The sequence below is a fragment of the Falco punctatus genome, assembly GCF_963210335.1.
Source record: "Falco punctatus genome assembly, chromosome: 10".
NCBI classification, from domain to species: Eukaryota; Metazoa; Chordata; class Aves; order Falconiformes; family Falconidae; genus Falco; species Falco punctatus.
The window spans coordinates 7,683,615-7,708,357 of record NC_137590.1 but is presented as its reverse complement, the minus strand read 5'-3'; the positions used below and the strand labels follow the sequence as shown (position 1 = coordinate 7,708,357).

At 51.2% G+C, this 24,743-nt stretch overlaps 1 protein-coding gene across 1 annotated transcript in view; it reads left to right on the top strand.

The window, feature by feature from the left end:
• B4GALT5 (beta-1,4-galactosyltransferase 5) overlaps window positions 1-3,516 on the top strand; it is a 45,413-nt gene extending 41,897 nt beyond the window's left edge. Inside the window, exon 9 of the mRNA XM_080404600.1 lies at window positions 422-3,516. Coding sequence (XP_080260726.1) covers window positions 422-569 — 148 coding nt within the window. The 3' untranslated portion in view covers window positions 570-3,516. The remainder of the gene's footprint in view (window positions 1-421) is intronic.
• Window positions 3,517-24,743: the final 21,227 nt, after the last annotated feature.

The window sequence follows — 24,743 nt, the reverse complement described above, 5'->3', positions numbered from 1 at the left end:
TCTTGTTTGTGGCCTAGGTTGTCAAAAATGGACAGGACCACATCACCCATTACTGGTTTTCTCTGGAATGTTTTGTCTGGTGAGGGCTTGGCAGGATGCCCCCATGCTCATCCACCTCCTGGGAATGGGACCCCCAGGCTTTGGGCAGGAGTGACAGGCTGTTCTGACAGCTGAGTGCTTGCTGGTGGCACAGGGAGCATTTTACTCTTCATCCAGTGATGGACTGTAATTTTCAAAGTTTGGGGTATTTACCAGTATAGAAAGTGTGATTGTTCCCTTTATTAAGGGCTCAGAAGTGTGTTGGGTTGTACCTGCTGCTGGGACTGGCTGTTTTAAGGGTGTTTTAGTAGCGTTGGGAGAACTTTGCAGGGCTCTGTGGGATACAGGGAAGTGACTCTGGCCTCTGGTTCTCATTCCACAGGTATGCCTTGCTGAGGAAGTCGAGAGAAAGGCAAGCCCTGGACGGCCTCAATAACTTGAACTACTTTCCAAACGTCACGTATGACGCCTTGTATAAGAACATCACTGTTAACCTGACACCGGAGCTGGCTCTGGTGCCTGAATATTAAGAGGAGAAAATAACTTTGCTCTGCCCTTCACCAAGAAAGCACCACACTAGACTTTCTTTTCCAAGGGTTATCAAGGACAAGCAACACTTTGTCTAATGAAGGATCACAGTATTTTGGAGAATAAGGCTGAAAGTGCACGCACAAATTGCCCTAGCTGTACCAATCCAGCCCGATACTTGTGCAGCGAGCTCATCAGTCTCTTTTCTTTTTTCTGCCACTTGCTTTCTGGGTTTCAGGACAACTGTTTGACCTGCTGCTCTCGACTCCACATTCCTCCTCCAGCAATCTTCGGCACTGGGACTCGCCTCGGACGTGCTTTCTCCTCCAGGAAGCAGCTCAGCTGGGGGACTCTGGCTTCTCGATGGCGAACGTCGGGAGTGATTCAGTCGGTAACTGCCCTGGTGGGAGATCAGGCGACTTCTAATACCGTTCTTCTATGTCTGTGCAGTTTTTTAAATGACCTGCTTGAAGTATATACAACAGAATCGCTTCTTAAAGAAGTGTAAGTGTAAATATGCTGTGTAAATTGCCCCTTTTTTCCTCCTATGGCTCAAATCCAAGCTAGAGGTTTACATACAGTCACTCATTTTAGTCCTGAATTCTGTAAACACTTGTGTGTGCATCACTGTACTTGTGCAAGGTGTTCCCTTTTAAGCCAGTGAGACTGCTTGCATGATTTAAGCTGTGCATATGCAGAAAAGTTTGTGGGACAGGGCCCTAAACTTGCCAGTGTAGCGGATGAAATACAGCCATGTCATTGCTCATTCCAGAAACCACAGGGGTGGCTTTTTCCAGGGAGAATGAGGAGATGGGAATATTTATGACAAAACTCCCCTTTCTGTCACTCTTGCAACACGATGTGCAAATGAATCCAGAAGCCATATGGAATAAAATCCTTTGCCTGTTGCTCTCTATCCCAGTGGTGGTAAGCGTGAGCATGGCAGGTTGCTCAAGAGCTCACATCCCCGCTGCTGCGGGAAGCGCAGCCCCTGGGCGCCATCCTCGGAATGGGGCGGCTGACCCCCCACGGAGCCCTCCCCGCACCAGCAGCGCCCTGCCATCGCTCCTGTAACGTGACGGTACAGTTTGGGAGGTTGTTCCTGTGTAAATCCAGCAGCACACTGGTGCTGTCAGAGCCAGGCAGTGCCTGTGGTTATCATCGTCGGCACCTGGTGGCCCTTGCGCAGGCGCAGCTGGTGGGGTAGGTTGTTGCAGGTTAGTGAGAGAAATGAAGGACGCACGTATCAAGCTCATGAAAACATGAGGACCAGGAACCAGAGAGCTTGGTCCGACACCCCATCCAGCCACCCAAACTGGAGTGCCCGCTCCCTTCTCCCGTGGGCCGCCCCCTCCTTCCCCGCAGCCGCGGTGGGCAGGCTGGGCTCCGGGCTCTCCCCACCGCTGCCCCTCGGTCCGGTCCTTACACAGCACCGACACAGTCACTTCTACTGGACCTCTGACTTAAAAGTAAATACATTGGGGGTTGCTTTTTAATTTGTATTTCTACGTAACAATGGTGTGTACGTAACCTCCAACGTACTTTAACTTTCTCTTTATTGCATTGTTTGCCTTCGATTTCCTTATCTCCTCATGGTTTACATTGTTTTCTTGGTTCTGTGGACGTATGATCCCCATATGCATCTGTTGTGGGTGTGACTGCCCAGGGCATTCCTAACCTGTGTCCAGAAAATGTTAGTTTAGAAAACACGAGTTCTTGTGTAGATCTTATCGGCCGGTATGAGAGGACAGCAAGCCTGCCCTTGAAAAGCGCTGATAAGTTTGTAACTTAGGTTTTAAAGTCTTTGAACTTACATGTGCTTTAAGCTCACTTCCCAAGGGGATTCAACCTGGCTATTTATAGGCAGAGGTGAGGACTTGCTTTTTATGGCGCATATAGCAATAAAGACTTTTGCTTCTGAATCTCGATGTCTAATTCACGTGGACCCTTTTCAGATGCTGAACCCGTGTTGCCCTACCCTGCTTTTCTTTCATCTTGAGACCTTGCTAGAAATCTTTGTTTAATGGTGCTTCAAACAAGGAATGTATTTCAACTAGTCCAAGTCCACTACCCCAGGAATCATGCATGTGTGTGTGAGTAGGTGTTAAACTACCTTAGTCGGGATCCTCAGCCTTTGATGTGTACCTGAGACCCATCGCACCTTGTGTTGAACAAAAAGCCGTTACCTCTGCTCAGAAATGCACTCTATGGTTGGCACAAAAGGGTCCACCCCCTGCCCCAGCAGCATCCTTCTTCATAGTTCCTTTGTTCTAATCACGTTGATTTTTCTCCACCCCCTTCCCCCCTTTTTAAGATGTGGAATATCTGAAAATGTGCACTGTTAATCTTATCAGCTATGTCAAATCCTGTATAGTAAATGTAATTGTTAAAAACATACTGTCAAGCGCATGTGCTGTTATGGTGTAAAAATTCTCATATTAAGGAGAACTTGTACATATTCTGGCAGCTGAGATTCAACAAGGCCACTCACCCCTTCCATGTCAACACCGTTGGTCAGCCCTGCTGGAGGGCAGGTCCTGTTCAATGCTGATATCTTCTTTTTTTTTTAATTGATTTTTTTTTTTAATGAGCCATGTGGATTTTATTTGAAAAACTATTTATTGACAGTTAATTATCTATAAAGCTCTGCTTCTCTAAGGGAGGTACCGTCTGAGCAACAGCCACGCACTTCGGGTCGCTCACCATCAGAAGTGGCTTTAAACTCTAAAGTAGTTTCCATCATCATGGCTTTTGAGCTTACTGTTACGTTTTTAAGAGGTGCCAGGGGGACGTTTTTGCACTGAAGACTAGTGTTTTAAAACACACACACACTTCTCAGCAAAGCAATCCTTTGTGTCATTACATTTATTTACCCATGTGTTTGTACATTTTTGTATTTGTTAATTTATGAATGATTTTTTCAGTAAAAAATACATATTCAAGAACAAAGTTTGCAGTCATTGCTTTTTTTTATAGGAAGTTGGGGTGTGCTTTTGGTTTGAAGGAGGTGAGATCTGTAAGCCCAGAGTGGTAAGCACTTATGGCAGTTTGAGTGGAGAAGGGTAAGTCCTGGATGCTAAAAATGGTTAGAATTTTTATGGTTAGAAATCTGTCATTAGGACTGGACAGAAGTAAACTGAGTGCAGGATGGGGATGCTCCCCAAGCTCGTACCACACTGTACATGCTACAGCCTTTTCTCCAAGCATCTGCTTCAGTGTAGTACTGATGGTGGGGCTGCTGTAGAGAGGGTGCATTTGGGAAGGTACATGGCTGTAGGTGGTGCAGGGCTTGGAGCTGTTGGTGGGGAGGGCTGGTAATTAGATTTTTTGATCAACAAACCCAGGCAGATAGACAAGCGTCCTTGGAGCAGCTTTAAAATATCTTTCTCCTGCTCTGCAGCGTATAGGCATGCTAGAATAAATAGCTGGCAGCCCTGGGTTGTTCCAGGCCTTGCCTTTATTTAGCTCTCTGTCTTCTGGGAAGCTTCCTCCCACCCACGGCGCTTGGCTGGAGCCTGCGGGGTGACAGGCTCCTTCCAGCCACTGCCACCCGCCTGGGAATGGCAGCCTTGCCTCCCCCTACACTTGCAGGAGCGAGGGTGGGAGCTTGTCTTGCTGGTGGGAGTCTGACCTCACTTTGTGGGGGGTCCTCTGTGGGTACCCTGGCTGCCCCGAGGGGTTCGTTGCCTGTGTTGTCCCTGCAGCGGCTGGGGGAGATGGATGCACATGCAAAATATTGGGGTTGCTCCTATACAGGAAAAATGAGATGGGTAGCGAAGCCTCCAGCCTGCATCCCACGTGTGTGTGTGGGACCCCTTCACTGGGGCCAGCTGCAAAAACAGGAGCTGAAGCAAACCCCCTTTTGCACGGGCTGTGCTGGGAGGGTGCTAAAGAGAGGAGCCCTGCGAGGGACTGGCATGGCAGCACGTTTCTGGCATGGCCACCGCTGCAGACCAGCAGCCACAGAGCTGAGGCTTTCCTCCGGAGCAGCCCATGCCTGTGCGGGAGAGCGCTCGCTGCTCAGGTTGGAAAACCCTCAAGCTTCTCTGCAGAGTGCATCAAAAAGAACCCTAACTGCCAAAGCAGGGTGTTTTCTCACACTTCTTCCCCTCTTCATCTCTGTGTGGCACAATAGACCTGCCTGGGTTGGCCCGGGCTGGCAGCGGGGGCCACGCGTGCTGGGGCGTGCAGCTGCAGGGCATCCCTGCCCATCCGGAGCAGCCCCACCAGGATGCCCAGAGGATGCCCGGCTCAGGAGCTGGTGGAAAGGCTGGGCAGGAGCTTGGGGCAGGAGTTTCTGTCCTGTTCATGAGTATTTTTATGGCACTGTTCAGCCTCACCGGGCTGGGGGGTGTGAGTGTGGGCACCCACAATGGCTTGGGAGAGGCAGAGGCACTGGTCCCTGCGCTGCAATGAGCTCAAGTTGGAAGTGTGAGGCTAGTGCTACTCCTTCCACTATAGAGCACCTGCTCTAGAAATCAGGCTTTTTCTGAACATCTGGTAAATACCACAGAAAACCTTTCCCCCCCCCAAAGATTCATCAGTGTAACCTTTCCCAGGGTAACAGCATCTACCCTGGCAGGACGGGGCCAGGCTGTCTGCCCAGTGGCCGGTGGCACAGCCCTGCTGCTGGCACATGCCATCAGTGCATCTCCTGGGATTAGGCGGCTGCACGTGGTGATACCCCTGGTGAAACCTCAGTATGGCTTCAGAGGCTCCTCCAGTGCTGGGAAGTCATTTTTTTAGGTTAAAAGTTTTTAGTTGCAGGAATTTTGTTCCCCTTTAGGGTTACTAATTTCCTCCCGGGAGTGTTGTGCTGATGTACAGTGGCTCTTGGGTTGGCCTCTCTCCTCCCACAGACCAAAAGGCACAGCCGGGGGCTCCTGCTGACCCCCCGAGCCTGGGGGTTTGCTGCTGCAGGCGTGCTCCCCACGGGAAGGGCAAGGTGTCCCCAGATATTTGTTCTCTTGGGCGAGCAGTGTGACAATACTGACTTATTTAAGAAGGGTTCTTGGTAATCATGAGGTGAGGGGGCAAGCGAGCAGGAGTGGTGGGGTCATGGAGGCTCTCAGGCAGCTGCCCTTGGTAAAGCCTGCTGGGGAGGACTTCCTAAAAAACCTCTTTTCTCTGAAAGACTCTCCCACTTATGCAGCCAAGGACTGCCGGCAGCTCCCTCTCCTCCCCCGCAGACGGTACCGATAGCTCAGCCCCACCATGCCCACCCTTTGCATCCCGTCTCCCACCGCCCCGGGTGCCCCCTTTGCCAGCTGGCCACCCTGGTGGTGCCCAGCCAGCACCCTGCTCTGCCCCAGCAGCACCCACCGGGGCAAGGAGCCTCGGTGACATCCCTCCAGGGATTTCGGGCACCTCCTGCTGTGGGGGGTCAGGCCGGAGCTCCGTGAGGTTTATCTGGGCAGCCTGGGGCACGAGGAGCAGAGCCACAGGCACCGGCCCACGTCACAGCTCCCAGGCTCTCCAGCACCGCTGATGGTGCTGCGTGCCCACCGCATTGCTTTTGGGTAAGGAAACAGCAAAAAGGGCGAAAACCAAAAACTCATCCAGCATCACCCGGGTGATGCTAGAGCAAACACTCCCCTGTGAGCAGCGGGGACTCAGGCTGGTCCTTTACCCCCATTGTGCTGGCGCAGGTGCAGGATGAGTGGGTGGGTGGCTGGGGGGAACAGGCAGAGCTGGTCAGCCAAGGGGAGCTATGGGATGCCTGGACATCCAGGTGAGAAACTGGCTCCTTAAGTGCCGTCTTGAGCAGGGGACGGTGGGCGGCAGGGCACTTTCCGAAGGCCACGGATGAGGTGGCATGTTTGGGACTCCCTTGCACAGCCACCTGCATCCCCAGGACCTCCTGCTCACTGGTGGTGGGTTCCCAGCGGACAGGAATGCTTCCTCGGCCATAAAACTGCGAGTCACCTCGCAGTGCGTGCCTCGCTGCAGAGCCAAGGTACAGGACCAGGCGGGCCCTGCCGCCCCTGCTCTGCCCGCGGCGGGGTCGGGCACGGGCAGTGCCTCCCCAGGACTAACACTGGTGGCCCCAGCACAGTCCCTGCGGCCACATTGCTGCAATTTGCGTTGGCCCATGAGACAGGCTGGGGACCAGGCTGGGGGGCGATGCCGGTGCAGCCAGCTGTGCTGCCCGGGAATCACCGCCAGGCACACTGCCTCCCCACACATCCCAGCACCGCTCCCCTCTGATTACATTTCATCCCAGCACCGCTCCCCGCTTTGATTGCATTACGGCAGCTAATCGTGTTATTGAGGCAATGGCCCGGGATCCATCCCGGGGTACGCGTGTGCCGGGGCTTTGTTACCGGTAAGTGTCCCCAGCACACGGCTGAGACCTAACCCCTGAGCAGAGCCCTGCCTCTGACAAAGCAAATTCATTCATAATTCAGAGCTGCTTCTGTGGCTGGAAACTTCCCCTGGGGGACTGATCAGCCTGGAGCTGCCGTGGCCCCGGCAGCCACCCCAGGGCAGGGCGCCCCCGAACAGCTCATTTTAACAGAGCTCGTTTCTGCTGGGGTTTGGAGCCCCCCTGAAGCGGGGGATGAGGCAGGGTCGGGGTTACCGTGCCTGGCTCCGCGGTCGGTAATCCCGTGCGGCAGCGGGCTGGGCTGGGAGCTCGCTACCGTGGGGGGCGGGGGGGTCACTGGAAGGCAGATCAGCTGTTTGCCTGGGGGGTCCCTGCCCAGCTGCTCCCTGCCTGGCTGCGGGGGGTCCCTGCCCGCTGGGACCCCCGCGGCGGGGGCTGTAGCCCGGCTCTGGGGCGCGGCCAGGCCGCTGCTACCCTCCTGGGACGGGGGGCAGAAGGCAACGCTGCGGAGGCAGCGCTGAGCCCCGACCCCCCCCGCAGAGCCGGACCCCCGCCCCGCTGCAGCCCCCCTCCGAGGCGGGACCAGGCAGGTGCTTCGGGGCAGCCCGGAGCGGAAGGAGCCGGGGAGGGCAGCCGGGGCCAGGGCTGGGGGTGCCCCCGGGACCTGGCCTTGCCCCCCCCGCGTCCCCCCGGACCGCCCTGCGGCAGGGGCTGACGGGGCTGATGGCTCCGGGGGCGGCGGGGGTGGGCTCAGGCGGGGCCGGGCCTCGGGGCGCCCGGAGGAGGGCTCGGGAGATGCTCCGCAAGCAGCAGCAGCCCAGAGCTGCCAGGGGCGCGGGGGAGACCCCCAGCCCCGACCCCGGCCCCTCTCTCCGAGCTGGCGGCCGGGTGGAGCCGTGCCGCCGGGGCCCGGGGGATGTTCCGGCGGGGCGGGGCGGGCGGTGGAGCGCGGTCCCACAGCGCCGCCTGGCGGCACGAGCGAGCGAGGCCTCGGCCCCGCCGCCACCGAACCCCGCGTCCCCCTTTCGGCGCGGCGGCACCCACGCGTGTGCCCCCCGGGGGCCAGCCGCCCCCTGCCCGGCCTCGCAGGGTCCCGCTTTGCCGTCAAGCCCCGGCAGCGAGGCTGGCCGGCTCCCCCCCCGGCGGGCTCGTACCGGCGCTTTGCCGGCTCCGGTCCGGGTGCGGCGGGCAGCCAGAGCCCGGGGGACCGGCCGCCGGGGTGTGGGGCAGGGGGGGTGAAGAGGGAGGAAGGCGCCGGAGGGGAAGGGGGTTCAGGGGGTTCTTTCGCTCCCAGGAGCAATCCTCAGCCCAGCATCCCCAGCATTTGCTGGTCGGGGTAATGATGGCAGCTGGGCAAAATAAAAAAATAGCTTGGGGAAAAACTGGGACCAGTTTCTGCACGAGGGAGAGAAATCCCAGAATTTCAGAGGCAGCAAAAGGCGCCAAGTGAAAACGAAGCAGGAGACTCGGCACCCACGGAGGCTGGGCACCCCCGGGTGAGCGGCTGACGGCTTTTGCTTGCTGGGTGTGAGATGAGGCCGGGGCTTGAAGATGCTCCCCGACATCTCCGTGACGCTTCCCTGATTTCTCTGGGTGAGTTATCCCTCTCTTGCAGCTGGCACTTTCCACCCAGACGACATCACTGTAACTTTTTCAGTTGCTTCATTCCTTTCTGTAACAGTGCCTGGTGAGGGTCTCCCTTCCACTACCCCTCCGCAGAGCACTGAGCCTGCCATGGATTTTCCTGTCCCGTGACCAAAACTAGGGAAAGTTCTGAGCTGAAGAGAAACATCTGTCCCCAAACTCATATATGATGTTTCATGTTCACGCTGTTTTACCCTCCTGTTTAACCCTTTTCTCTATTAATATTTATCAACACAACATTTTTCTTCTTTTAAACAATGTCTTGCAAAATGATTTGCCTTAAAATAAAAAAAAAAAGTAGATTAAAATTTTTAAGTGCTTGGACGTTTTTCAGCTCCCCCTTTCCTTCTTCCCTGCCTGTTTTGGCCCAAACTGCAGCCTGATTTTAGTGAAATGTATTATTCTGTAGAAACATCAGATAAACATGCCTAGCTCAAATGCTGTCAGCCTCCTGAAACAGCTGCAAGGTCAGTGTCATGCCAGGAGATGGACACAGGGAGGTGAAGCCACATCTCCTTCCCATGGATGGGCTCAAGAAACCTGAGTGCTCTTGCAGCCACTTCTGTGGTAAAGGCACCCTTCCCAGCACCCTTCCCAGCACCCCTCCCAGCACCCCTGCTCCCTCGCACCCCTGCCAGCACCCCTCCCAGTGCCCCTGCTCTCTCTGAGACCCAGTGGGGCTGGGTTCCCCCTGCCCTGCTCATCCCACCAACCTTCACGGCTGCCTGCTGTTGTGTCCCTTCCGCTCCTTCCTCTGACTTTTAGGGGAGTGCAGCATCCTCGTGGGTGCCCCTTGAACTGCCGTGGCACTCCTGGCCCTTGCTCCCCCCCAAGCAGGGACCTGACCAAGCCTAGAAAGGAGCTGAAGTTCCCCGTGCTCTCATGCCTTGTTTGGGTAAACCGTTTGGCTATCAGAGGGAGAGAGTGGGGAGCTGGGTCCTCTGCGGGGGGGTGTGTGTGAGCCACGTTTGTGACAGTCCAGCTGTCTGCCTGCACAGGAGGAGGTTGGGATGTAAGTTGGGACAATATGGGAAGGCATATGGAAAAGGAGACAGGTGTTTCTGAACATCCCATGAGTCTATCTTGAGAGCTTTTTTTTCCCTGTGGGAATTTTACAGGGAACCAGGTTTCTCTCAGAAAACCAAGGTGTCTTGAAGGCTTAACTCACCTCTGCTCCCAAACCCTGTGCAAGCCAGCAGCAGTGGCTGTTCCCCTGGGAGCATGTCCTACCCTGCTCCAGAAGCACTGTGTCCCACCAGGTGCAGCTTAGGATGTGGTGGATTTTTAAACCTGATGCTTTACTCCTTTCAAGTACTGTCTCTTCTCAAGACACTGCAGTTCATGTTTTTCTTAAGTACACACGAATACTGCAAAGTCTGACAGTGGTTTATGTTGGCGAATTCCTGCTGCCCTTGCGTATCTATCTTGTGTTTGTTGGATGATGTGAATCAGTTCTTTGGGTTTTTCATGTTCTTATTTGGTAAACTAAGGTTCATGTTCTAGGAAGTTCACCCCAGAGCTCTATCATGGTCTGTGAGTATAAATCTACTTTGAATTAGTGCTCATTGCCAACATTTTTCAAAATAAATATTGAATGAGAGAGGTTTCTGGTTAATATAAACCTGAGTCAATTTATGATGACAAAATATTGCTAGATGTGTCAGGGAAAAGACAATCTGCTGAAAAGTTTGGCTAAAGTCAAGTTAAAAACTGGAACGTTGTTCTTTGGTGGATTCCCAAAGCCTGGCTCCAGCAGGGTGGGGAGGTTGCTCGTCACCAGCTACCTTTGCCAGCTCCCGGTTGTGTTCAGGAGGAGGATGGAGACTGATGTTTTCAACCATTTGGCAGTGGGTGGTGGGTAAGGTCCTTCTGAAACTCAGCTGGTCTGTTTTGATGGTGCATTTGGTTTGGTTTGGTTTTCTTCTTTAAGATATCTTCAGTGCAAAATGCGGTTATGGATATTTTGCTTGAGATAAAAAGGTGCAGAGCCCTGTAGTGCTGTACTCAGACTAGCGACTTCCCACACTTTCCTGATGCAAACACTGATGGCTGCAACTCGGGCAGGCTGTGATGACTGACTAAAAGTGGTTTTCCTGGTTGGTTTCCAGTGGCTCAAGGACAATACTTTCTCCTGCTGGGACTTGATGGAGTTGGACTTGATGATCCTTATGGATTCTTTCCAACCTGAGATATTCTATCATTGCAGCACCCAGGCAGGAGCACCTTCAGGGTCTGCAGCATCCATCAGTGAATGGCTTGGCCATTAAGCTGAAGGTGCTTAACATTTATGGTTAAATTCACTGAGAGTTTTTGCAGCCTGAGGGGCTGGAGACCCATCTGCTGCTCAGAAACACCTGCGTCCAGACCTCTGCTCTCCAGTGTCTGTCTGTGCCCCTTCACCGTGCGGCTCGGCCGCTGAGCCTGGGAAAGCAGCTTGTGCTCTGTGAAAATGTCTCCTGGTACTGACAACCTGTTCACACACAGCTATTGGACTTCATTATATTTTCAGTCCCAAATAACTCTGGAGACAACAGGAACACAGGGAAATGCACAGCAAAGGGTCTCCACGGTCCTTGCTCCCCTCACTCTTGCTCAAGGAGTTACTCTGCCAGAGCTGTGTCAGCCTCGTTAGCTGACAGCATAAGGTGTCTTCCTCTCCCCTTCCCGACAACATGCCTGCCTGTTTTTCTTCCATTTTCTGCCTGAGGTAGCTGTAGGGCTGTGTGTGTATGGAGCTGGGAGAGATTTACTTGGCTGGGTCAGATACAACAAGATATCAGCATGATCAGTTGCCCTTCTTGATTGCCAAAGCAGCCTACAGCTGAAATGGTGATGCTGATACGGGTGTGCCATGATCACTGGCTGCTGGAAAGTCACTCCTTTGTGCCCTTAATCCCATTTTTGTGCCTTCTGCTGGGGCTGTCAGGGCTCTGTCCCACCATGGGGTCATCAGCCCTGCTGCAGTGAGCTGGGTTCAACCTCGTGCAGGAGGTTCTGCTCCCTGTGGGGCATGCCTAGGGACAGAGGGTCCCTCCTGAGGGGCATACCTAGGGATGGGGGCCTGGGGACCACTGAGAAATGTGCTCAGGGATGAAGCAGCCACCTCTGTGCAGGCTGCTCCAGCTGTAGTCATGTGTGTGGTTTCAACACAAGAGATGAATGGAAAGGAGGAACCTCAAGCAATCAAGTGAAAACATTTTTCTTGGGATCAAAATTATGAATGTGTCTCAGAATACTTTGTCAAAACTCTCAGCGCTTGCACTGTGCTTGCACCTCAAAGCCAAAGGAGACTTCACAATGTGAGTAAGGGCGGCTCTGAGAGGATCAATAACACTCAAAAGCATATTCATACTTCCAGTGGCTTGAATTTAAATAGTTAAATCCTCTTCCCTCCAGTGCAGTCTTCCTTGCTTGCCAGCTGTCAGATCTTGTGATTATTTGTCTGTATGGCATGCACTTATGACTTAAAGACATTAATAAGTAACAGAAACAGTAACTTTTTCTTTGCAATGACACTGCTATGAGCTTGGAGCAGAGCTCCTCAGAAGTACCCCCAAGTGTTTGCAGGAGGTTGCACATGTTCTAAGCAGCAGCTCAGAGTTTCCAGTGTCAGGTTTTCCATTTGCAATAATCTAACCCATTACTTATCCAAATGTGTCCAGAAGAGTGATAGCGGTGCTGGACTTTTATATTATTTTATTTTCGTAAGGGGAAGGCATGCCCTCACACTCTTATTCAGGGCAAGAACTTTAGGCTGAGGTCCAGCCTTTGCGCCTGTCCCTGTTCATCACCACTGCCTCTGCCGCTTTTGAGGGGTTTCTGCAGTGTATTGAAAGATGACGGGGATCAAATCATTGGCAGCTTCTGTTATAGTTTGAGTTTTTGTGTGCTGAATCTCTGCACCGGATGAAAAATGAATCGGATAAGGCAGGGTGGCAGCGGGGTGAGTCGAGTTCTGTCTCTGGCACTGTGGTTTCTGTGCAAGCCTCTGTGCAAGGTCTTGAGCCAGCTCCCTCTGATGCTGGTGCAATGCACTGTGATACACTTGGATCATCCCGAGGAGAGAGGTCTGGAACAAAGGCCGTGGGTTAGCTGCCAGACCACCGCAGCAATAGTTGCTGTGTAGATCTGGACATATCAAGTGTCTTGGCCACGCAGTTAAACTGCAGGACACTGGAGAAGGGCAGAAAGCTGGTATGGGGCCGGCAGAACTGTCTCTAGGGAGGAGAGACTGTCCTTCAGGCTGTAACAAGCATAACTCTGCTAAAAGTGAGTTAAAAACCTGAAAGGCCTGAGTTAGAGACTTAATCTCATGATCATATATTTTCCATCCTCCTCAGGCGTGGAGGTGCCTTGCCAGGGGCCGAGCTGTCACAAGGGGGTGGCTTTGCTTCGGACATGGAGCCAGATCCCTTTGCTGTAGGTTGCTGTGGGGCGTGGGCACAAAGCAGAGCCCACTCTGATCTGAGCACCATGGTGTACTGGGTGAGTTGGGCTAAACCAGCGTGGTTTCCTCCAAAAGGCTTAGCGCCGTACGGCTCAGGAAATCCCCAGGGTGAGCCCTGTGGCTCCGTGCACCAAGGAGGATGGGAAATGATGGAAGCTGCCCTGGATGCTGCTGAGATGGTGTGAAGAGATCAGAGGGCTGGGTCTGCTCATGCAAGCGGTGCGGGGCTGCTCATTCCCACACCGTGTTTGTCACCCCGCAGCCTCGTCAGCAGGAACGCTGATCTCTGCCTGGGAAAGGTGTGCTGTGCCAGCCAAACCCTGCAGCCGCACCACGGCCACCCCCACCCCCGATCACTGCACCACCCCGATCACCATCCAGCCAAGCCTGTAGCTGCCTTTCTCCTCCCCAGACGTCATTCCTCCTTGAGACCAAAACGTGGAGGTCATGCCCTTGTGGGACCCGAGACACGAACACGCTGAGGGCAGCAGCTGGGCTGTGTCCGTCCTGCCGTGAGGGCCATGCAACCGCAGATGCCAGGGATGCCATGTGCCAGCAACGATTATCTATCGCTGCTTCTCTGCGGGGAGAGGAGAGGTGTTTGCTGGAAGTTTGGGAGATGGTTTTGGTGGTTTTAACCAGGAGTCCAAAAGCAAGGAGAAGTGAGTGACAAGAGAGCCACTGAATACCAAAATGCTGATGTACCAGATGAAGACAAACACCATGAGTACAGAGTGTTTTCACTGTTCATTTTGACTAGAGCTGGGTCCCTGATGCTATCTGGCAATGACAGAGGAAACTGCAGCGCTCCACCTCCTCGGGCTACAGGCTGGACACATCTGTGAGCAGTTCAGGAACGCGGAGCAGGTTTTGATGCCATGCCTGCTCCATGCTGGCCACAGGTCACTGCCAGGGCTGGGGTGACCATGCAGCTGCTCTCCTACTCTCCTCCTTGCGGGGGGGAATGATGAGTGTTGGCTGCTTTTGATTTGCTTTCTGAGCAGTATAACTTTATTTCGGGCTGATACCCGTTTTGTGGAGGTTACTGCTCAGACCAGGGCTGGGGTTCCCCCTGCACTGCCCTCATCTAGGGCATCACGAGCCAGCAGAGAAGTTCCCATTGAGCCAGAGGCCTGGGGAAGAAGGGAGAGGGCTGTTTCCTGCAGTGTCATTAGGAAGAAAGCAATTTGAAATCATCTGCATTCTGGTTATCTGCCTTCATAACATCCCTAATTGCGAGGGAGAACCTGCTTTAAGGCAGGCACTGGGGCAGATTGATTTTGCATCGCATTGGCTCTCCAGCACTTTGTTCTTTTTTTGGTTTGACCTCAGCAAATGTGTCTTCCCAGATGACTCTGTGCTGCACAGGGGACCAAAACACGCTCTCATCACAAGACAGACTTCCTCAGCTCATTCACAGCCCGGCAGTTTGCTGGGTGTAATCCACAGAAAGATGAAAGCTGCTTTATTCTTTGTAACGCGCAACCAAGGCAGCTTGCTCCAAACATGAATGATTAAAGACCCACGTGTGTTTGTAAATGCCTACATTTAAATTAAAAAGCAACCTTCTCCTTGAAAATTTAGGCAGCTAAAGTGGCATTGTGCTTACCAAAAGAGCATGAATTATTTGTGTGATATGCTCTGCTCTTTAAATTACTTGGGTTTAATGTACTGCATAGGCACTCTGTATTGATAACAGTACTGTTTTGCTTCCACTTAATCATCCCAACTTCATTTATTTATTTATTAACAAGAACAAAAGCACCCAGCGCTGGCCAATCTGACCCTTTGCTGGGCTGCTGACAGGCTGCGTTTCCTCCCAGTCTTATTTTGTAATAATGGTGGTTTTGCTGTAAAGAGGCTGTTTCACAGCCCGCTGTAGTACTTGGTGCTGTGCGTGAGCTGGGACGGTGGCATTTGTCACCACAGTGGTGCTGACACCCATTTGTGTTTTGCTCTCTGTGCTTTATGGGAGCTCTGTTGGTTCCAGTTCATCTACTCACCGTTTTAATAACTGACTCCTCTCGGGTGTTTATTTTTAGGGTAATGTAGGCCCTGCGGTTTTTTGGCTTCTCCTGTTTCTTTTAAAGTATCCTGCAGCTGTGGCAGCAGTTCAAGGTGAATTAGAAAAAGTAGTAGAAGCAGAGAGAGGGACAAGCTGCAAAGCTGATACGTGGATGTAACCAGGGGATGCTGGACAATGCGGCTGTTCTGGGCTGCTGCACCTCCTCTGCGTGTTTTGATTCCCAATAACTCTGAGCTTTATTTTCCTAGAATTGAATTTACCAGAAAAGAAAACTTTTGGACGACTTAGGAGACCGTGTTCAAGGGGACTGGATGCCTTGAACAGAGTTGCTGCCCTGTGTCTGTGGTTTGCAGCCATTGCACAGTGTGCACGGTCACGTCGCCGCGTGCAGAGCTGGCGTAGGGTGCAAGAGCGTTGCACAACAGCTTTCAGGGGAGGAAGCCAGAGGTAAGAGGCAACCGTGGGAGCATCTGTTTGCCACGCAGCAGCTGTGGAGGTCTCCCTCAGGTGCACCTTACTCCTTTCCTGGCTTATCTAACCCATAAATGATCCTTTTTGGTGCCCAGATACCTGCCTGCGCCTGCGGCACAGTGAGAGCGTGCAATGCTGCTGGGGCACCTCGGCCCTGGTTTGGTGGCATCGCTGCACAGATTTAATGAGCATTTTTTGCCCAGAGCAGGGGCAGGGCTGTGCCCGCTGAGCGGCTCTCTCCCTGGCTGGGTTACAGACCTAGAAGCCCTGGCTGCCTGTGGAGGGCAGTTTGGATCTGATTTTGATACAAAGCAGAAGGTTTTTGATAGAGCTGAGCAGAAGCAAACATTGGGGCTTTGATTTAATTTATTTTGCCTTGCCATTTGGAATTAGACTGCCATGTTACCAGAGTTATTTCAGATGGGGTCAGTTGCTACTTTCTTGTGACAATTTAAAAATATTTCATTTCAATTTTGATACACTCCCTTCATTTTCCCTCTGTTTCAACTATCAGTTGTTGGGGGTTTTGTTTTTGTAATTCAAATCAGTTGGGATTCAAGCTGCCTGGCTGCTCAGCAGCCTCCCCACTGGGATTGCTCTGTCAGCTTTAATGTGGTACCGTACCCCGTTAGTAATTGCACACTCTTCAGGCGCACAGGGATGCTGTGTGCAATCTCCTGACTTCTTTTCCACAGTCTCCTAGTAAGCAAAGGATTTTGACTCTTAGTAAGATGCAAAGAGCTGCTGTTAACTCCAGAACAGTCAAGACAGTTTAGCACGAACTTAAAAGCGTAGAAAACCAGGCATTGATGGGCTGCAGGAAAGGTGTTATTGCATTACAGACATTTCTAAGTGCTGGGTCATGTTTGCTAGATTAGTAACAGGTTTTGCTAGTTTAAGATAAAGGGGCATCAGCTGAGAGGGATGGAGCAGATAGACCTGTGAATGCTGCTGCTGGGGACACCGAGCTTCCAGGCTGCTGTGGCCATGAAAAGGCAAGCTGAAAACTGCTGAGCCTGCAAAGAGAGGTGCTGCCGGGGTGCCGCTGAAAACTTTAGCTTCCTTCTGAAATACCAGACCTAACTCCGGTCACTGCAATCAAGAAGACTCTGACTGCTGTAAATGGCTGCTGAGGTGTGTGGAAGATCAGTGTGTGATGGTAATGCATAGGTGAGGTTCTCATAGAAAAACCAAGTTATGTGTGGCAGGAAGGGACAGGAAGATGTACCTTAATCCATCCTCTTGTACCAAGCCCAGATCGATATGTCTAGACCATCCCTGACAGATGCTTAAGCACCTTTTTCTTGAAAGTCTTCATGATGTCTCCATCCTCCAGTCTCCTTGGGCAACCTACCCCAGGCCTTTACTGTACTTCTGCTATGAAAGTTTTTCCCAACAGCCATTCTAATTCTCTCATCTTATTTTTTGTCTGATTCCCAGCAGACGTGGAAAGCAAGTCTCCTTTCTTCTACAGGAACAGAAACCTGTTACCCCATCTCTGCTCTGCCTTCCATTTTCATGAGTTAATTGACCCATTTTCTCTGCCTCTCTGTAGAGGCTGTTTTCTCCATCTCTGGTCACTCCTGCTGCTGCCCTCTGGGCTCTTGCCAGTTTGGGCCTCTCTTTCTTGATGAACAGTGCCCAAACTTGGATGCAGGGCTCCAGCCGAGGCTTTAGTGACGGGGAAGGGAAGGTTTATTTCGTATGTCTCACATACAGCTTTTCTGTTTATGAATTCCAGCTTGATAGCTGCAAAAAAAAGCAAACCATGTCCTGGTGGCCCTTGAGATTTGTGCACAGTGGAGATGAGGACCATATAAGCACATGGATGGATGCAGGGATGAAATGCAGGCTTTCACCTGTCAGACAAAAGAAATTAAGCTTGGGGAAGTGGCACCGCAAGGGACAAACTCCTGCTACCATATGTGTGAGCCTCAGGTCTGCCCTGATGAGGACCGACGATGGGTGTGGAAGGAGGGGTTCGTTCCCATCCCACCGGGATGCACCCCGTGAGTACCTTGTTCACATCCAGAGCAGTTGCCTGGGGACACACCAGGTGGGTTTCAGCATGCTGGTGGCTCCCAGCCCCTGTGGGCTCCATGAGCTGAGCGGGTCTGAGCCTTTCTGCTGCTAGACTTGGCGCTCAGCGCTTGTCTCTGTAGGCATATTTATTTAAGCTGTTCTTCTCATTTGCTTTTCACTTCTGGAGGAAAAATCTTTCTGTGAAAAGATGAGTTGCACATTTTTTTTTTGCCTCCCCTTCAGCCCAAGTGTTAGGCAGGAGGCTGGTGAGTGATGCAAAGTTGGGCTCTGCAGAGGATGGCGGGGAGGCGTTTGGAGGAGCACGCGGTGGTGGCTGGAATTCCTGTTGCCATAACAACCGGATGCAGGGCTCAAATATAGAACGGGTTCTACCCCATAGCCTCCCTCTGTCCTCACTCCTGTAACACAGGAGCAAATGGCCTTTGCTTCCTTCACGCTGCAACCTGGTAAGGGTCCAAAAGGTCAGGAACGGGGCCGACCGCGGCAATGTAAACTGTAATAAAATGGTGAGGGCGGTGTGGGAGGTCAAGAGACTGGCTAGTAACGGGTGTGATGGTCCTGCTCCGTTCAGAGCTGTGGTGTGTGGGCTCCAGATACTGGTTTAGCTCAGTGAATATCCTCAGACAGGTTGGGCTGAAAGAAAAAAATCTCCCAGCAAGAGTGGAAAACATTTAACTGCTGACATGGCTGCTTCCCTGCTGCAGCTTTGACCGTGGTGGGTGGGAGGGGACCATCGCTGCTTTGGAGCTGGGCAGGGATGGGGACAAACTGTGCCAGAGCAAAATGTCAGCCTTACTCTGCGTGGGGACTCGGTGTCATTTTCCAAAGGAAAACTTGATTGAAGGAGCTGCCCTGTCTTTGTGAGCTATTTGCAGATGCTGTCCAAAGAACTGTCCCCACACAAGGGTCTTCTTTCCTGTGACCCCCTGTCACTGTCTCATTCCCATGAACACTGGGAGACTGCAAAGCATCAATGGCTGTGCTCCATGCATCAAGCATGAGCTGTCTGCACCAGGGACAGGTCAATTAGCCGGGATGTGGCATTATTGTCTTTCAGGAACTTAACTACAGGAGATTCCTCAATGCAGACACCACCGAGGAAGATTTCTAGATGGGAGGCTCAGTACTGCAGCGTGCTGTGGGGAGCAGGAGCGAGGAAACGTGTTGGGCAGCTACGTGCAGTCAGTAGCATCAAGCAGTAAGCGTGCAGCGAGTCTGCGGAGTGTGGCTCTCCTCCCCAGCGTGCTCCTGGTGATGGTGATGCTAATGAATTCAGCTGAAGTCCCTTAGCTTGGGAGAAAGATCATCACATAGAAAATTCACTGGATGCCTTTGATATCTCCAGCGTATGATTACACAGCAAACCCATCTGTTAAATTTATGCTTATTCCTCAGCAAACTGTATAGATGCTTTTAGAACTTCATACATATCTTTTTAATTAAATATTGGGTTTCATACCATAGATCAGGAAAAGTCCCAAACTGCAGGAATTATTTACTGGTGCAATATAGCGGGAGAGCTCCCAGGATCCTGACTACACTGTAGTCTTGGTTTCATTTTGTTAGTGTAATTAGTGTAATTTCATTCTCCTAGTTTGTTAGAGGGATACTTGGATTGCGAAATCAAGCAGCTAATTGATATGAAATACTATAATTAAAGTTTTCCCATAAAATCCTAATTCCTCTCCCTTATCAATCTACAGAGAGATGCAACCTGCAAATGGCAGATGAATCTCTTATTTTTCATTCTCCAATAACAATCTCATCCCTGTTAATGTTGTGTAATTTTCCCCTCATCTGGTCATTGAAAATAGCCAATTTTCCTGAAATGGCCTTTGATTCCTGCTAGACATCAACAAATGGTGTGGAAAATTCCAACCTGAGCCATTTTAATCTTGGCAAAGTTGCAAGTAACTGAATATGGAATAACTTGGGTAGGTCAAGCAGGTATCTTCCAAGTGCCCCAACAGAAGACAGCTCTTCTGAACTGACTGTTCTACCATTTTAGATATATTTTCCTTCAGTTGACCTCTTCTGAATTGGAAGTGAAAGACAGCAGTTCACAGATTCCAGGGTTTAACAAGGGAAAGACACCACTTTGGGATGTCACAGCTAGAAAAGGACATCAGGGTTCAATATCAATTGAAGATTGAGTAAAAGAGAACGGGCTTGCCTTCCATCAGCTGATCATCTTCTTCCACTTCTCTGTATGTTTGTTGAGAATTGTTACTGTCCTGCTTCTCAACCCAACTAATATATTGATTAGTCCATTGGGATGAAGAAAAAATTGCACTCAAAAAATAGCATTGCTGTACATCAGCTTTGTAGCTGTGAGCCTCTACCTTTGACACAGAGTGTCTGAGGATGCTGGGGGGTTCCAGCATGCTGTACAGTCATTTCAAGTAACTAAGGACTAGATACACTCAAAGACAACTGCATCCTGGAGGCATATTTCAAGGGAAAACATAACTGTCAGAAACTACAGGATGTAACTTGCAATTAAGTTTGCACATTCATCCATTTTCTTGCAAATCCTTGGGTAGATGGGAGCTAAATATAGCTAATGGACTCATGAGCTCAAGTACACACAATGCTGTGCTTTTATTTCTACAGAGTGAGCCCCAGGGTCTGGGCAGAGGGTTGATGTTCCTTGACAGCAGCATAACGAGTGAGAACTGGAGGGAAGATGCTCTGGAGTGACTCAGCATCACAACTGCACATATAAAGTGCATTAGTGCCATATTTAGCCACTGGAAAAAGTCCTGACAGGGTTTAAGGTCCCCGCCCAAGCAGTGGTGGACCAGAAGACCTGCATGCAGCATGGCTGGGCAGGAGATGCTCAGATGGGTGTTTAAAGGTGGCTGCTGTGTTTGTATAGGTGTTCCCCAAGGGCTGGAGGTGCAGTGCACAACTCACCTGGCTCAGAGCTGCTGCAGTGGCTTCTCACAGCACCAAGGAGCTGCTGCCCTGTGCAGCTGTCCCCTGGCAGACCAGTTGTGTTTGAAGCAGGGAAGAGGGGGAGGAGGAGGCAGCTAATCTTGTAACCCTTTGTTCCAAACCTGGGGAGACTATTTCTCTCTGAGAACCAAGCAGAACTTTCAAGTGTCTTTGGTAAACCTGGTGGCACCTAGCAGAAAGGCACAAGTCTTGCTTTGCCTGTAACTACTGGTGCTTATGCGTGCCCTCCTGCAAGGCACTAGCTGGAAAGTTCATCTTCTCCCAGGCTGCAGCTTTCCAGCTGCTCGGTGCTGAGACAGCCTCCTGCTCTCTTCTGGGGGTGCTCCTTTAGGGTCTGGAAAGACTGCATTTAAACCTGGAAACTGTGAGCAGGCCAAAGGATTTGCTTGTATCTACAAAGTCACCCCCCTAAAGTGTGCTTTAGTCCATATGAGGGCTGGAGCATCACATTTCTCCTGATCCAGCAAATGGCTGGGAGATTTGGTCTCAGATTGCACTGCAAAGACTTGTAAAGCAAACCATTGAAGTTCCTGGGATGGTTCCCCAGGCACTGCTGCTTGTTTGTGCTTGTTCCTGTCCTAATTAATTTTTTTCTGCAGGGAAACCCTTGTTTTAGTCAATTTCTTTCAAAATTGAACTGGTCTTTCTTGGTTTACTAAATAAAAATCCACAAAGATGGATGCTTTAAGAATAGATACTTCAAGACGTATTGTTCACATGGTTGATGCTGATGTTGCAGCAAGATGACCAGTGCACACCTCTCTGCTCACACGAGATGAACCCAGGCTCTTCCGTAGGCAAGGAAGGGATACCAAGGGACAGTGTTCCTAATGGCACATGCTCAGCAGTCTGGGACTGCCAGGGTAAGTCGTACCTGCGTATCTGTGTGATGTTACTTCAGGTCTTTGCATGGCTGCAGTAGGACATGCTGCTTTAACTTAAAGAACCCACTGATGGGCACTTCTGCAGGGACCCATCAGTTGCCAATGTTGTCTTAGTAACCGTAGAGAAGCAGTGGAGAAGACCTGCTTGCACCCAGTGCTGGGGAAGGGGAACAGCTGAACTAACCTCAAGGTATTGTTATGGAAACTTCAAGCAAACCTACTTTTTATTACTGAATAAAATACTTACCTTTGTTACCCTGAAGAAACAATACAAGCTCAAAACCTGTGCTTTTTACAGTGCTTTTTTTTTTTTTTTTATTCCCTTGTGTGCATTGTTCCTGGGGGCTATTAGCTGCTTTAACTGGAAAAGCAGCTGCTGGGACCCTGGGTATTTGCCCTCAGAGGCAGCATGTTCCCTGCAGCCCCAGCCCCTGCGGGGGGGCCCACACTCAGAGCCCTCATCAGCCTCTGAACTGCTGCCCTACATCTCCCTGCCTCCTTTCCTCTGAAAGCATCATTTAGGAGAGCAAAGACCAGGGCAGGAAGGGTTTGTGCAGCCACGTGTGGCACCCTAAAGGTCAATCCACATTTTACGGGGACTTTTTCTGCAGAAAGGAGAAAAACACACATGCAGGACAAACAGCTTTAGGCTAGGAATGAATTGTAGCTGCTTTATGGAGCTTAAGATCTATTGAAATGATACTTGTGTTGCCCTTGGTAATCAGGAGAGCTGAACTGCTGCTTGGCTTCCCTAAGCCCCCCCTGCACAAGGGATTGTGCCCTTTCTGTATCAAAGGGATTGGTCTGGGCAAGGCACGCAGAGATCACCCGCACACACACTGGGCTTGGGGGGGAGGCTTTGATGTGTTGCTGAGCAGAGGTATTTAATTAAGCTCCTCTGATTTTGATGGAGAGCCACCTTCACTTTTTATGTGCAAGAGAAAAAGGGACTGCCTGAAGAGCAGCCATCTGTAGATGATGGCCAAGCGAGTGTTGGGATGGGCTTGGTTCACTCACCTCTGGTTTTCCAGTGCAAGACTGTGGCTGACCTTTGCAAACACACCAGAAAATAAAGACAGGGTGAGGGAGTTGAAGAAAACTGGAGAGAACATCTCCAGATGCCTTATGTTCCCCCAGCATGATGCAGAGTGATACGGGCAGTGTGCGGGGGGTGGAGAAACACCCTGCTCCTTCCAGCAAGTGAGCCATGGCCTCGAGCCATGGATCTGCTCTGCACCAAGACCAAAGGGAAGAGGGAAGGTGGACATCCCCTAGCATCAGCTGCCAGGACAGAGGATTTCAGTGCTTCCAGCTGTGGTGAATTCCACCAGGCGGAGGTGCAAGTGGGTCATCCCTCGGCAGCCTTACTTAGCCCTGTTGCACACCCCATCAGGAGTGAGGAGATAGGTTGGAAATGCAGGCTAAGCTTGAATGGCCATCGAAGGATTTTGGAGAACAATTATGAAATATTGAAATGGCTGCTTGTTCTTCAAGCACAACGATGGGTGAGAAGTTTGGGAGTTTACTGGGATTTCCTGGAGATAACTGCTTGAACTGAGGGCCTTTTAAATTTCACACTATGCTGGCTAGGTGTCAATATTTAACATATGGAAAAAGAAAAAGGTACCTACAACTGAAAACAGCTGACAGCTCTCTTAAAGTTAAAATCTCTATTATGATAATCCTGAGGAATCTTTGCTATTGTTATTACTTTGGTTACTGGAATGGCCGAACATAAATGCGAGGAGCAGGGAAGGAAATCCGGTTTGTGCCAGGAGCCATGTGAATGGAGGGGGGCCAGAAGCCTGCAGTCTCAAAGACAGGGAGGACATGGGGACAGAAGTCTGTCCCCTAGTGAAGGCTGTGACCATGTCAAGCCCTCAATGTCTCGTGGCTGCACTCAAGGCAGCCCTCTCTGATGTGACTCCCTGCGCTGTGCTGGGTGCTCCTGCCCCATGGGGTGCGATGTCCTCTGCGGGGCACCTGTGACTGCCATGCCACTGCACGGAGCAGGAAGGCATCCCAAGTCTGGGGTCATGCCGCTGCTTTTTAACCTGCGGCCTTTTCTCCTCTCCCCTTCCCAGCCTTGCCCTTCCAGCCAGCAGAGATTCGAAGAGCTGGTGGTGGCAGCCCAGGACTGCTGCTCCCCGAAGGCACTCACCACCTGCAAAGCTGCAGGAGCTTAGCCAGACCATACCTTTTCATCTGCTTAAAACAGGTGACAATGATTTCTGTCTTCCACAGTGGATCTGAGTTCTGCTGAATCCCCCCTCCCCGAGCTGCCATAAGCACAGGCAGGGATTTCAGAGGCATCTCTGCCGGATCCTCTGCCCTTTGCACAGAAGCAGCCTGATGTGCTTTACAGCAAAGCTGGATTGCAACTGTTTTTTGCAAAAAATAAAGCATTCACCAGAACCCTTAATTCTGTGTTATAGTGAGGAGCTTGATAGTAAAATGCTTTTTAGAGCGCTCCAATGCTAGATGGTAGAAATTTCTAAGCTGTTGACCTTTTTAGGTGTTTAGTCACACTGGAAAATGAGTCTCCATGGGACTGGGATGGTTGGGTTAGATGTTGGGGTAAAGGTTTTGCTGTGAAGCTGTTGAGAATTTCTATGCCTAAATCTAAAGCAGTTGGGGGCAGGGAGTGGATTTGAGCCTATTTGTGCTGAAGGACTTGAGCAGGGGTCTCTGCTCCCTCGACAAGTGTTCATTGCTGAAGTATTTCTAAAAAAATTAAAAATCTGCTTGGACCCATGTTTTCCAGCTGCACCTCTGAGAAACAAAGTGACCAGTAAGCAATACACTGAAAGATGTAGCACATGAAACTTTAGGAGAGGGTCTCAAGGCTGCAAATCCCAAGGGGAAGCAGAAATGCCCCTGGCCCCCTCAAAGAGGGACTACCCAAACATCCAAAAAATATGATCTTAAGATGGCTTTATCCTCTGGTTTTCCTCCTGGTCTGCTCCAGATAACTCCTTGCTTCATTGCTGGCTCTTCCCAGCCCTGCTTTACTGCTCCGTGGGCACTGTGCAATAGCCTGGTCTCAAAATCCAGACCTGCAGCACCCTCTGAGCTGGGCACTGCGGCAATACCTGCTCTGCTCTCAGCATCCTCCACTCCTGCTGAGATCAAGGAAGTGAAGCTGCATTTTGGTAAGTTATTGCAGTGTTTTCAGTTTGTATGATTACCCTCGATTTGTTCTTTTTGGTTAGCTGCTGCTGGCTATTGTTCTTCTGCAGAACCCGTGTATACGGCGAAAAAGGCATGTTTAGAAGAGCTCATTAAAATTCACGGGGAGTAGTGCTGTCCCATGTGAAGAAGTTTAATCCGAGGCAGGCTTCAAGAATGGCTTATCGCAGCCTTCTGCATCACCCACAA